The sequence below is a fragment of the Lagenorhynchus albirostris genome, chromosome 15 (assembly GCF_949774975.1).
Source record: "Lagenorhynchus albirostris chromosome 15, mLagAlb1.1, whole genome shotgun sequence".
Taxonomy (NCBI): Eukaryota; Metazoa; Chordata; class Mammalia; order Artiodactyla; family Delphinidae; genus Lagenorhynchus; species Lagenorhynchus albirostris.
The window spans coordinates 9,894,161-9,908,835 of NC_083109.1; the positions used below are offsets into that span (position 1 = coordinate 9,894,161).

Below are 14,675 nucleotides of genomic sequence, written 5' to 3' on the forward strand. Positions count from 1 at the left end.
TATGGTATTATTTGGAAGAAAAAGAAATGGCTGGATATACATATACCTTTCTGAAGAACACCCCAGCATCTGGTAATAGTGACTATTTCCTGAAAGGAAACTGGGGTGGGGGGGCTGTGAGAGGTTGAAGGGGCGCCCACTTCTCACTGTATACCTTTTTATACTGTTTGAGTGTTTTCATGTTAAGATATTAACTATATAAAAGAGTGAAAAAATCAAGCATGTGTATGCTTGCTCGTATGAAATTAAGTGAATATACTATTAAAACACAGGTGTGCCACCCTCCGTTAGATGCCAGGCAAGACTCAAAGCCAGCTGTCATCAAAATAATTGGTTGTGTAATCACCACTTAATGCCCGACAGGTTGAGTCTTGATTATATCCTATTACAGTAGGTTTTAGCACTTATTTAACTTTCAAGTGTTTCTTTATTGACCTTCATGTTTATGTGAGGACTGCACGCAGTTGTTAAATATTGTTAGTGAATCCATTTTGGAATATAAAAAATTTTCCCCTGGTCTGCTCCAAGATTTCAGATCAGGTTTCAGTGCAAAGGTCAGGAGGGGCTTGCTAGTGTCATCCACGACGTGCCTCCATGCTACGTGCCTGGAGCCCACGCCCCAAGATTCTATTCCAATGCATCTGGGTGGTGCCTGAGCATGTGTGTTCTCAGCAAGTTCCCTTGGAGACTCTAAGGCACTCTCCAGTTAAGAATCACCTGCCGCGTCCAGAAAAGCAAGAAGAAAATTATAAGCCCCACAAACCTTAATCCAAACCTTAAACCAGAGCCCAACCAGAAAGAGAAAGCAACTCTGAGGATTTAAGTAAAGTTGATGTCAGGAATCGATTCACAGGTGATGAAAGAGCTGAAAGGCTAAATGGGAATGGTTAGGCAACCAGAGATTAGTAACGGCTGGAAGTCACTACCCCTGCTCCCCAGGGAGAAGGCTGGGGACCAAAGGAGGAGGACATATTTTCAGACACCAGGAACCAGTCACCTGCCAGAAGCTGAGGCCACAGTGGGCCCTTCTGGGATCCGGGGCCATAGCAGAGACGCAGCCACTGCCACCCAGATAGGGAGAGGAGTGGCGGAGAAATACTCTGGTTTCTCCCTTCCATCCATTAGGCAAACCCAACAGGAAGCTAGAGGCCCCAGGAGCCTGGAAATTACAGACAGGGGGCAGCTCCCCTGACATGCAGAGCTGAGCAGGGTGGCAAGGAACGGATCAAAGGGCAACAGACTCAGGGTCAGCTCACCAGCCTCGGTTCAATGTATAGGTGAAACTTTAGGCCAGAATTTTCTGTAGTACTTTTGAGGAAACTGAGTGGAGAGGCTGCTGACACAAGTACTTCTGAAAAGTGCAAAGCTAGCCATTCTTGTTCGCCTTTGTCTAGGAAAATAAAGGAGACTAAAAAGGTATTTGCATACCAGTTACCACACGACTTAAATGGAATCTATAATTTTTCTAGATTCTGTCATTGTACCACACTTTTGTCTGTATGTTTACTGAAAAGGGAAAAATGCTTTTCTGTAATAGTCAAAGGTTTGCTTTAATAGTTATCTTCCAAAGTAACCGTGCTACTAATCACCCATCCCTCCATCCCTTTTTAGATACCAGGCGCTGTTATAGACGCTGGTGTCTAAGGAAGAAAATAAAAGTTTCTGCCTCGAGAACTTAAATTTTAGTCAATTGTGCATGGTTGCCATAGGAAACTAAACTTGTTAAAATGTCTACTGTCAAAAACATTTTGATCACTTGAAATTATAAATGATTTTGTTAAGAGAAGGATATCTTTGCTCACAAAACCAATGACAATTAACCCAGTGACTATGGCCTCATTATTCTTGTTATGATATTACCAGAATTTTTAAAATATTGTGTATTTTCTTAATAATTGAAGAAAGTATCTGGAAATCTCCTGCCAGGAATCATTTAATGAAGGATATAATTCTAACTGACTGACTTTGAAGCCTATGCAAATCTCTATTCTTCTACAGTTTCTGATACTTGCCCTCAAGGATTCTTAACTGAGCTGGTCCTTTATTGGCCTTTTGACTGGAGGAAATTTGTTTAACCTTTAAGAGGCTGTTTCTGCATCTATGAACTAGTATGATAGTGTCTATCTCTGTGTTGTTCTGAGGATTACATGACATAGCACAGGTAATACAGGTAATTCCTTGGTAGACATTTTTAGTCAAAAGGAATATTTAAACCATGGGGGGGGGTAAATCCCTTTTTCTATCAAACATGTTGGAAATTTTGTATAAATACATTTTATTTGAATGTAAAAATTCAAATACATGCAGCACAAGGGCAATGATCTAGGAGAACTGATACTCAGTCTTGATATCAAGAAGTATTAAGGAGGAGTGGAGACTGGGGTAAACTGGAGAAGTCAGGCTTCATCCAAAGGAGCGGCTTCTCAGACCTAGCCAAGCGCTACCATGTGATATTCCAAGTCCAGATTGGAGTGCCCACTGAGGCAAAGAGATTGTTATTTTTAATCCCACGTTCATTAGGATTTATTGAATGTAAGGGGCAAGGGAAAACAGGTAATAAACAAGTAAATTGTCATCTATCTCTATAGACAGATATACAGATAGACTGATGGATTGATAGATAGATACAGATAGAGATATTCCAGATATACAATGTTAGGTGTGATAAGTTCTAAGAAGATGAAGCAGACCGGAAGGAAACAGGGAGCCATTGGGTGGTGGAGGAGGGACTGCAGGATTAGAATGGGCTAGCCAAGGAGGGTCTCTCTAAGGATGGGAATTTGAAATCAGGACCTGAAGGGGTTATGGAAGGTGGCAGGTGGATAGAGGGAACAGTAAGCACAGAAGCCTTGAGGCTGGAGAGTGCCTGGGGCTGCCGCCTGAGGGAAGGAGAGAGTAGTAAAGAGAGGAAGTCAGGCAACCGGTCAGATCAGGGAAAGCAGCGTCCACCAATAGCAGGAGCTTCACCTTATAACTTAGAAACGCTCATCCTCGGCCCTCACCCTAGACGCACTGAGTCAGAAACTCTGGGGTGGGCCCAGCAGTCTCCGTCCTAACAAGCTCTCCAGGTGACTGTGATGCATAAAAAAGTTGGCAGACCCCCGAGCAGGGAGCTTACAGCGATTGATCCCAGTTGTTACTCAGGCACGTGATCACGGTCCTCTTTATTTCATTAGCTGGGCAGGGGACCCGCCCAGCGCTCTGCTGATTTGCCGGGCGCTGACGCTCAGCCGGGGTTCACCCCAAGCCCGCGGCGCCCCGCGCACCCACCCAACTGCAGCCCGATTCGGTCTTCTCTGCAAACCACCCGGGCGACCCGGGGGCGACACGGCTGCCCGGCCACAGTGGGGACCAGACGCCCAGGGCTGCAGGTGCAAAGGCGCCAGAGCCGGGGAGGCCAAACGCGCCGGCCCAGACCGCAGGGGTGTGAGCTGGGCGCCGGCTGCCGCAGCCCGGGGTGCGCATCCCTCGCCGCCCGTGGTCGCCCAACCCGCGGAGACGCGTGTGCGCTATCCGGCTCCCGGGGGATTCCGCGGGTGCAGGGCCTAGCGGCCCGGGCATCGGGATTGGACCGCTGCTTCCCCCGGGAGCCGCTGATGCAAAGGCAGGTTGGGGCGGCCGAGCCCGGCCAGCGCCCTCTAGGCAGCGGAAGTGGAGCTTGCTTTACATCCGTCCTCCCCGCCTCGCAGAGTTGGGAGAAGGAAGGCTGGGGGGTGTGGAAAAATAAAAGGAAAAGTCCTTGCACCATGTAGACCCGCGCCCCCCTACCCTGGCACCCCGGCCGGCCGGGGACCTCCCAGTCTGCGGCCATGAACGCGAGCAGCGAGGGCGAGAGCTTCCCGGGCTCGGTGCAAAGTAAGTGCTTTTCCGGGCGCAGCGCGCGCTCCGGGGCCCAGTGCGCGCTCCGGGGCCCGGGCCCAAGCACGTCTGCGACGCAGCTAGCAGGCCCGGGGCCCCGAAATCAGGGTGACGGCCTGGAACCGGCGTCTCGGGGACCGCGGCGGGCGCGCCGTGCGGGAGGCGCCGGAGAGGGCCGGCGGGGGGGCCCCAAGCCGGCGCGGGGGCGGGGGCGTTCTCCAGCCTCCGGAGATCTCTTGGAAGGGAATCGTGGGGGAGGGCGTGCCGTTCAGACAGTCGTCACCCCCTTGGGGCATTCCCCGCCCCCCGGCGGAGTTTGGAGGTAGATTCGGGGTAACCGCGGCAACGCTGATGGGAAAACTTCTGTCTCGGCGGCCCCAAATTCTGGAAGTCTGGGGCTCGGGGACTTTCACAAGGTCTGCCGGCTTACTGCGAAGCCTTTTCCACATTAAAGGTGGAGATCTGAATGGGGAACGGGGCCGTGGTCGTTTTGAGTTTGGGGTTCATTTTAATTTTCTTGTTGAAGACAGCCTTTTTCAAGTCCATGGGTTCGCCCGGAGCATTGTTTCCCAAAGTGTGGACCAGGGACTGAGCGCAAACCAGCCACCTGGGAGCTCGAGCGATTACTTAAAAAAAGAAAAAAGGACAAAAAAAAAAAAGAAAAGAAAAGCTCTTTGCGCCCCACCCATCAGGTGGCGGGGTGGGCTTGAGGGGAGGAGGGCGGCCTTATCCTGGGCGATTCTGATGCACATAAAGTTTGAGAACCCCTGGCACCTAGTAAGCGTTTAGCTTGTTTGCTGTTACTGTTTACAAGTTTGGAGACATTGGTTTCCAAACTTGGCTGTGTATTCCATGCATAACTTGTGAAAAGCGCAGATTTCCCGAAACCTCAGCCCGCATTCAGCCCACCACCATTATGACTCAGTATCTCCGAAGTGGGGCTCAGACGTGGCCATATTTAAACAACCCCCCACCCCCGGCCCGCCCCCTTATTCTGATGTGGAGACAGGTTTGGAGAACTTTGCAAAGATAAAGGAATTCTTTTTGTTGGTGATACGCACAAATTGTGCCCGTTGTTTGTTACTGGGTCTCAATTAATACAGATTTTCGGAGGGGATACTTTCAAATTCAAATAGGGCACCTCAGTAATAACCTAACCAGGTGACATGCTGGGGGAGGGGATCCCTGTGCTGGCCTTTTACAAGCACCATCTCATTTAATCCTCATAACCATCATATGAAGCAGAAACTTCTCCCCATTTCTTCCTGGGTATCAGTCCTATTTGATCATTAAGGAATCCTCAGCGATGCAATCACTACATCTCTTGATTCCTTGTCTTCCTCTTAGCTTGGGCACCTTAGTAGCTACAGGAAGGCAGTGTTCCAGAGGAGAAGAAAAGTGTCCATTCCTTCCATCCATTGATTTTGGTGTTTGCAAGATGGCTTATAAAACATTACCATGCTCAGCCCAGAGGATCTCTTCATAGCAAGTCAACCAAATTGTATTTCTGCACAGAGATGTCTTGTCTTGGTTGGAAGGGGGAAATTGGACGTAAAGCAAATATTTTATAAATTTTCCAAAAAAGATTATGATGCATGGATGCCAACCATATGTGTACAAAGGTAGTTCTCGTACTGTTTAGACTGGGGAAAATTGGGAATAATATACAAATCTTATAGCTACTGAGAAATTATGAGGCTTGGAAAACATGGAATAATGTGTTGTCATTAAATAATTATTTTATAGAGATTTTAGTGATATAGCACAATGCTTGTGTGATAGCATGTGGGAAAAAGATTAATTTACAATGCACTAGGATCTTAAATAATTTTTAACTGAAAATGAATGGAAGAAAATATTTTGTAATGTTCATGGTATGCGTGGGTGGAAAGATTGTGAGTGATAGCCCTCCTTGCTTCTTCTCTTCCAAATTTTCTGTTATAAACCTGAGTTTCCTTGTAATAAGGCAAAGAAATTTTTAAAAATAAAAAGGTAGTCATATTGGTTAGAGACTTATTAATTGTATTTCTTTATTTAACAAACATTTATATAGCACTTTCTAATATAGTGCCAGGACTGTGGTAAGTGCTTTGCAAATGTTAATACAGTATTAACTCTTTGTATTATTACTGTTGTGAAATAACGCCTCTGTCAGTTAGGAATGAATTTTGGTTACAAGTAACAAAACTGAACTATACTGGCCTAATGAGAAGTCTAGAATTGGTTGATTCCAAGGTTGATTCAGGGGATCCGTGAAGTAAGCTTTTGTAGAGATCTTAGCATTTATCTCATGGTTATAGTGTGGCTGCAGAAGGCCCTGGCATCACATCTGCATTCAAGGCCAGAAGAAGAGGTGGACAGTGTTAACCATGTCAGATCCCTTTTTATCATGAAAGCCACACTTTTCCCAGAAGCTCCTCCAGCATTGTGCTGGAGGGGTTCCCAAGTATGTAGTGGGCCAAGATTATTTAGACTAGTGGTTCTCATAATGGGATAGGGGGTTGGAATAGTGGGGGCATTAGTTTTCATAATGACTGGGAAGTATGACTACCTTTTAGTTGGGGTAGGAGATGGCTGCTGGTCCTTTGACGTGTAGGGTAGCCCTGCACATTGGAGAACCTTCTCACATAAAATACCACTAGTGCCCCTGTAGGCAATGACCAGGAGCATCACTTGGGTCTGGGTACATTGCTGCTAGGGCAGAACTGGGATTCTGTTTGCAAGAAGAGGGGAATGGAATAGATATTGGGCCAGCAACTAGCTATGTCTGCCGCCATGCCCTTTTTTTTTTTTTTACCATGAATCTGGTTTGTGTTGTAATTTCAAGCTGTTTGGAATTAATCTGTGACTTCCCCTATGTCCCATGGAGTTCCAGGTGGCACAACAGTGCTGGTTGAGCTGACTCCCGACATCCACATCTGCGGCATCTGCAAGCAGCAGTTTAACAACCTGGACGCCTTTGTAGCTCACAAGCAGAGTGGCTGCCAGCTGACCGGCACATCTGGGGCGGCGCCCAGCACGGTACAGTTTGTATCAGAGGAAACGGTGCCTGCCACCCAGACTCAGACCACCACACGAACCATCACCTCTGAGACCCAGACGATCACAGGTATGGCTGGGGGATGGGGGAGTCACTTAGAGTTGGCCTGGCTATGTCCCAAACGCCTCCACAGAACTTGTTAAAAATATAGATACTCAGGGCCAACCCCCTAGGGTTGCTGATTCATTATTTTTAACAAGCTCCACTGGGAAGCCAGCTGCCCAGCCAAGTTTGGGACCCGCTAGGTTAAAACATTAAGTGGTAGCAGTTATAAATTGTTGTCATGTGGTAAACAAAACAAACAGACAAAAAACAGGTTTCTAAAACAAAAACCTATATACTACGAAAAAAATACTCGCAGGAAATGGTAAAAAGGAAAAGGTGGTAATTTGGGGTGGTGGGAGTACGTGTGTGATTCCTGAATTTGCATTATTTGTCTAAAGGGACAAAAAAAAATGTTTAAATTTTTTTTTTTAGTTTTTAAATCTATAAACAGGCATTGATGCCTCCCCTCCCTTGTGCTACCAACCAGGAAAACAGAAAAGTTCATCCTAGTTCTTGGTTGTGTCCAAAATAAATTGCAAATGAATGTAAAATTTAAGTGTGCAGCATGAAACTGCAAAAGTTCTAGAGTAAAAATTATACACACACAGAGACCCAAACACACACACACACACACACACACACACACACACACACACACACACACACACACACACACACACACACACACACACACCCCTATACACACCTATACTTACACCTATATAATCTGCCTTACGGGACCAGACAGATTACTTTAAAAATAGGAAGTAAGCCATTTTTGAGATAGTTGGTAGACACACTGCTGGATCCAGTGGGGAAATGGAAAATGTATTTGTTAGCTAAAGGCATTCCAATTTTTAAGTTAAAAATTATATTTATTAATACTGTGCCTGCCAAGGAAGACAGGTTGTGGGATCCCTCCCCCAAAAGAAAAAGAATCATGTGATGAGGTTGTAAATAAAGCTACCATTTTTCCAAAGGAAAAACAATGTATAAAAATGTCTAAAGACAACTGGGGAAAAAAATAGCAGCACGTGTGTGACTGAGGCCTAATGTCCCTCATATATAAAGAACTCCTAAAATTCAATAAAAGAACCAAGCGGAAAAGTCAGCAAAGGGCAGCAGATGATATTCAAGAGCCACTAAACATAAAAGGATGCTCCATTGCCTTAGTAGTTAAAGAAATGCAAATCAAATACTGCTTTCCTTTACTTTCTGGAGATGTAAATTCATATAAACTGGGCAATTTTGTGATATCTTTCAATCTTTAAATCTTACATTTAAAATCTTCTAAATTTTAAAATGTACAGAAACATGTTTACCCAGTAAGCGCACTTCTAGGTATTTATCCTATAAAACTTGATAAACAAATGTACATGGGTATTTGCTTAACTTATATACTGTAAAGAAAATGGAACCTTTGTATGTATATGTCAAGAGGAAATTAGATGAATAAATACCAGAGATGAATAGTGAATAGTAATCTAGTAATTTATTAGATGAATAAATTCAGACAGTGGAATGTGACTTAGCATTGAAAAGAGAAGCTAGATCTCTGTACAGACATTGATTCTCAAGGTAAGTGTAAAAAAGCATATGTATGCATACATACATAGTATTATATTCACGGAAAGCTGCTAGAACAGGAATGAAGCGAGTAATGTTAACGAGAGAAGTAAACTGTGCATAAGGCCTTAGGGAATGGTGAGGACTGTGGTAAAGTAGAGAAAGCTTCTCTTTGGATCCAGTCATATTTGGGTTTTTCTGAGAAACTGAAAAATGTAAAACTTCCGAAATTTTAAAACTTTGTTGGCCAAACAGGATACGTCTGTGAGCCTGGTTGAGCACACCAACAGCTTCTGACTTGTTCTCAATGTTTTGCAAACAGTTAATCTGGAGCCGAGGTGTGGAGAACATCTGAAGTGGGGGTACCAACTTTCGCCCTTTCAGTTGTACATTGGTGTGGTGTCTGAATTTTTCAGCAACAAGCAAAATTTTGTGGTTGTTTCCTTAATGCCTCCAAAATAATGTTTCTGCTGAATTCCTTAAGCATTGAAATATAATTGATCACCTCACAAACTTTAGTAGGATTACCTTGAGGTCTTCCCACTTTCTCCCGAATTTATTTTAATTCTCATTTTAAAGGAAGTCACCAAGAAAATGTTAAAACTGAAAACCACCTTAGAGATGAGCCTGGTACAACCTTCTCATTTTACAGCTGGACAAAGTAATGCTGCAAGTGGGTATGAGGCATGGCCAGGGTCCCACCACAGGTTCAAGACGGTCCTGGGACTTAAGTGCTTTGGCCCTTACCCTCGTGGTCTTCTCCCTGAAGACTCCGTGTTGGGTTCCCTATCCTCAAACACAAACTCCCAGTAACCCCACACACTGGGTGTGAAGCCTGGGACACAAGGCCCCAGCGTGAGGAGACCTCAAGGCCTACACTTTATTGGTGGCCATTGCATCCTTCTGGGTTCCGAGCCTTTGCTTATGCTGTTCCCTCTGCCTAAAATACCTTTCCTGCCTGCCTGACACCAGCTCAACCTCAAAACTTTAAGGTTCATGACAGACTGCACACAGAGTATCTGGCTCATCTCAGGACATTCCCCTCCCCTCTGAATTGCAATAGCCTTGATGATGTCCTTTCTGTTTTCCAAATGTGCCACATTTCCTCAAGCCTGGGAGCCTTTGTATGTGTTGTTCCCTCTGCCTGGAACTGACTCAATTCTTATGCCTGTGTCAGAGCTGGGCTTAAAGGCATTTCCTCAAAGAGCCCCTCTTTGACAACACACATGCATGCGCACGGTTCTCCCAGACCAGGTCAAGTCCCAGTACTTAAATGATTATTTGCAGAACAAACTTCACGGTCTGTCCCATCGCTGAACCTTAAGCACCATGAAGTCAGGAGCTGCACCCCTCGTGTTCACCGTGGATCCCCGGCACCATATTCTTTGTGGAGTGAATGCACAGTTGCCCAAATCTCACATCTATCAGTGAAGCTGACCCCACACCAAATAACTGCCCCTTCTTTTGTCCTAGTTCTTTGCTCAGAGATGTTCACCCTCGTCTTAGCATTTCCACTACCCTGCCGCCATTCACTCTGGCCATGCCTCAGTTTTGCCAACTGCCCTGTACGCTCAGGCCAGGCCTGGAGCCCTCTTTGTGCCCAGCTCATGGTGGTACCTACTGCACAGAGTTGACAGGAGCTCCAAGCTCCAGAGACGGACTGCTGGACATTTATCCCAGTCTGCCATCCTGGCCTGTGGACAAGTCGCTTACTCTGCTTAATTTTCCTCATCTGTAGAAAGGGGTTATAATGGTTCTTAATACTATTAGGTAGTAGAATTAGGTTCCTAATTCATACCTAATATCATTGGGTTATTGTGAGGACTCTGCAGTAATCCACGTAAAGGACCTGGGACAGTATCTCAATAAACGACCGCTTTTATTCATGCAGAGATTAACGCGTGGGGTGAGATTTGCAGGATACCGAGTCTCTGCCGGATCCAGCTGCCCTCCCTGACTGCGCCTGCATTTCTGCCACAAAACAAGCAGAATCTTGCTTTTTTTCCCTTTCGTTAACACTATTTAGTTTGGTTTTCTGGGCCCAACTTCCCCCAGGTTTGGGCTTCAATGTTGCATAGCCGCAGTTTCCAGACCTACCTATGGACTAGGATCCCAGGGGAGCTTGTTAAAGATACTGGTGCCTGGGCTGCACCTCTGAACCCGAATCGCTGAGGCTTAGGCATCTGCATTTTTAACAAGCACCTGGGGGATTCTGGGCCTCGACCCAGTTGGAGGGTCGCTCACTGCCCTAAGTCACAGTCTGACCCCTCACCCTGGCAGATTCCTCCAGATACCCACACCCAATTATTGTCCTGGGCAGTTTGTCCCTCTTCAGTCCTTGATTAAACGAAACCTTCCCTCACTCAGCTCCTATGTCTTGTCTCAGCCCAGTAATAGTTGGATGTAAAGTAAAGTTTATTCTCTGCTAGCTTTGAAAGCTGCCTACAGTTTGGCAGTTAATTTAAGAACTTTTCTATAAAAGCAGTAAAATTAGATATTGATGCTGGCAAAAAAAAAAAAAAATTAGCATTCTATATGCATTTTCTAAGTTCACGGCTTAAAATCCTGGGGCTTTGGAGTCAGGTCCCCAAGTTTTGTCTTGGCTTCACAGGGCCTTAGGAGCCGTGTGACCGATGCAAATTATAATAGCTCCTGGTGTCTCGTTTTTAAAGTGGGGACAAGAATAAATAGAAAGGCCACAGAATTTGGTAGTGAAGAGTCTAAGGTCCTGAGCCAGACTGCCTGGGTTCAAATCCCAGCTGCATCACTTGCTAACCAGGTAACCTTGGGCAGGTGACTTAGGGTTTCAGTGTCTTCGTTTCCCCAGCTGTAAAATGGAAGTGATGGTGGTTCTCAACCTCAGAGGGTCCCAGCCGGGCTGCCGTGGGCACCTACATGGAAGACACTTAGAGCTGTCAGGGTTAGCTCTCATTACTTACCCAATCAGGGGCTGTGAAAATTAAATGAAACAGCACACGGAAAATTTTGCACAGGGCCTGGCTCATGGCAAGCCCCCAGCCAATATGAGTTGAATTATCACTGGACCTAGAATGATCTTTCCCACCTCTTCTGCTTAATTCCCACGTTTTTAGGTCCCAGGCTAAAAGTCACCTCCACCTAGAAGCTACCTATGATTTCTCCCTCCCCCCCACCGCCCCCCACCCCTAAGGTTAGGTTCGTCACTGCTTCCTCGCCTAACACATATCACAGTTGCAATTAATTTGTTATTTCGTAACAAGCGGCCTTTAGCCAGAAAAGTAAATTCAGGTGCTCCTGGGGATCAGGCAGTGGCAGCAAATGCAACAGCGGATCCACTGTGATGGAGAGTGGGCGGGCCTTTGGACAATAAGCAGAGGAGGAGGAAAGCAGCCCCTGAGAGCCAGGAGGCAGCATCAGCTGGGCCTTGGTGTTGCTGGGAGCTGGGCTGACTCTCGCTGGTGGGTCGTGCTGTTCTCCTGGTGAACGCAAACAGGTTCACAGAATGTCTGCAGGAGACAGGGCCACTCTGACTGTGGTGGGACAGAATGAAGACAGAACCCCTCTGTCATCACACCTGAGCCACGGGATACCAGACATCCCCTCCTCCCCCACTGAGCTGAGTGACACTGCTGCTTTACCTACTACGGCTTTACCTTCTGTGCTTCTCAGTAATAGTCGCTAAGATACCAAATCATAGACTTGTCCCCACCTTCTGACAGCCTCCAACGCAGGCTTCCGTGAACTGTCCCCCCAAAATCATCTAACATGAGCCCCAAACCTCTAATACTCTTTAGGTCCTTTCTAACACCCTCTTACTGAGACCCTCCACGGCTCGCGTGGTATGAAGTTACCTTCGTTATAATGACTAATCAACCTATCCAACTACAGGTGTGTCCCCGGTGGTCTTTGGCCAGAGGTCATTGCCCTAGGGAAACCCACCTAGTTGGTTTTGAAAGCCTTAAGAAAAACTTCTGAAGGCTCAGTTTGGCCTGTGGGCCCCCAACTAGTAGTTTAATATCTAGTTCACTAGACTGTACATCTCCTTGGAGCAGGAACTAATCAGTCTTGTTTTCCTGCCACCCAGCACCAGGCCTGGCACATCCTAGGCACTCAGTAAAACAGTTACCAAATGAATGCAGGAAAGGGCAGCTGTAAGGCTTAACTTCATTAAATGTGCATGAAGTTCATGGCGTGGCGCCTGCCCCAGCACCAGGGCCCCGTGAGGGCAGCTCTGGGACTGTCATGTGCCGGATGCTGGAGCCGAGCTAATGGAGATGCTTCCCGTGGAGAATTCCAAGCTCAGCAGGGAGGGGAGGAGAATTTAGTTGTACGACATACAGACCCAGCCATCTGTGACAAGTACAGCCTTGTGCAGAGAGTTCATGGAGTAGATTGGTCCCAACGGGGAAAGCCAAGGGAAGAAATGATGAGTGAGATCGAATGTATAATAGGCCTTGAAAACCTCACCTGCCTTGGGGAGGAAGATGGGGGGGCACTTCCTCCTGGTGGTCGGGAGGTGGAGAAGCTGATCTTGCTTCTGAAGGCGAGATCTGATAACAGTGGCAGGAGATGACACGGGGAGTATGGGGTAGCAGCCCTGCTTTGATCTGGCCTTTATTGTGAAGAAGCTGGGGAGCCGTTGAAGGTTGCCGAGCGTGTGAGTAATCAGTAAGGCAAACGATGTAATGATTTGCCGGGAGAATCTGGCAATAATAATAATAGCTAATTCTCATGTACTGCTCATTATGTGCCGTGTACTTTTTTTTTTTTTAATACTTAGCCGCGTTGGGTCTTCATTGCTGCACGTGGGCTTTTTCTAGTTGCAACGAACGGGGGTACTCTTCGTTGTGGTGCACGGGCTTCTCATCGTGGTGGCTTCTCTTGTTGCTGAGCACGGGCTCTAGGCACGTGGGCTTTAGTAGTTGTGGCACGGGGGCTCAGTAGTTGTGGCTCACAGGCTCTAGAGCACAGGCTCAGTAGTTGTGGTGCATGGGCTTCGTTGCTTTGCAGCATGTGGGAACTTCCCGGACCAGGGCTTGAACCCGTGTCCCCTGCATTGGCAGGCGGATTCTTAACCACTGCACCACCAGGGAAGCCCGCCATGTACTTTTTAAATACTCTATATGTGAAGTAGTTTTTCACGACTTAAATTGTTATGAATTTAAATTTTACATTTCATTTTAAAAATTAACTTTTCACAACGTAACTTACGTACTAAGAATTATTATCCCCATTTCACCCATAATGAACTAAAGCACAGAGGAATTAAATACCTTGACCAAGGTGACAGAGCCAGAAAGGGGCAGAACGGGGCCTGAAAGCCAGGCTACCTGGCTGAGGAATCTGCATTTGACTGCACCACATCACCCCTTAGGAAAGTCCTCATTGCAGTGTTTCTCAAAAGAACCACATGGAGCTTTGGTGAAAAATGCAGACACCCAGCCCCCTCCCTTAAGTGTACCATCTGGGTGGGTCTGAGCAGGGTCCTGGGAATCTGGACCAGCCAGTGAGGGCTTGGGTCAGTTCAGATGCTTTCGGTTGCTCTTAACAGCACTAAACTACAAGAGGGCTGGATTGTAAAACATTCTTTACCTCAGGACACGAACGGCAGGGCAGACCCGGGGTCTTTGCATCTTCTTGCTGTCCTCGGCAGTAGTCCTCCTCATGGCCACAAGGGGACTGCTGCTGCTGCTTTCAGCCTCAAGTCTTCACTCAGCCCTGCCCATGGATGGGGAAAGGGGCAGCTTCGCTTTACCTGAGAGGAAATGCTTCTCCAGAAATTCTAGATCCCATTGGCTAAGATGCCCCGTTCCACTGTCTTGGAAGAAGCCAGGCCAGCAAGGGACAAGGAGGAGGGGCTTAGCAGTGGAATCCAATCCCGAGGCCCCTCTGGACAGCCACACTCCTGCCACTACTCTGTTAGAATAGTCTAGAGCAGGAGTTCTCAAAGCTGGTATGCAGAAGAATTACATGGAAAACTTGTTAAAAATCAGCTATAAATATACCCAGACTATACCTAGATCTCGGCATCAGAATCTTTGGTACATGATCAATTTTGAGAACCACTGGACCAGTAGGAGAAAGACAAGAAAGGATGGAAATCTTTCAGTGGCAGTGTCAGGCACGTAGGTGCTTCTTTTTTCAGAATGAAAGTCCACGTCAAGCCGCGTATCTTCGCCCCAATTCC

General features: G+C 46.7%; 1 protein-coding gene across 7 annotated transcripts in view; it reads left to right on the top strand.

The window, feature by feature from the left end:
- Positions 1 to 3,304: 3,304 nt before the first annotated feature.
- Positions 3,305 to 14,675, top strand: part of ZFP64 (ZFP64 zinc finger protein) — a 77,789-nt gene continuing 66,418 nt past the window's right edge. Inside the window, exons 1-3 of one of the 7 annotated variants that reach the window (XM_060123536.1) lie at positions 3,333 to 3,855; positions 5,206 to 5,480; positions 6,728 to 6,967. In XM_060123536.1, coding sequence (XP_059979519.1) covers positions 5,447 to 5,480; positions 6,728 to 6,967 — 274 coding nt within the window. In that variant the 5' untranslated portion in view covers positions 3,333 to 3,855; positions 5,206 to 5,446. Of the gene's footprint in view, positions 3,856 to 4,194; positions 4,313 to 5,205; positions 5,481 to 6,727; positions 6,968 to 14,675 lie in introns of those variants that run through there. The other 6 variants (XM_060123537.1, XM_060123539.1, XM_060123538.1 and 3 more) reach the window with 6 other exon arrangements.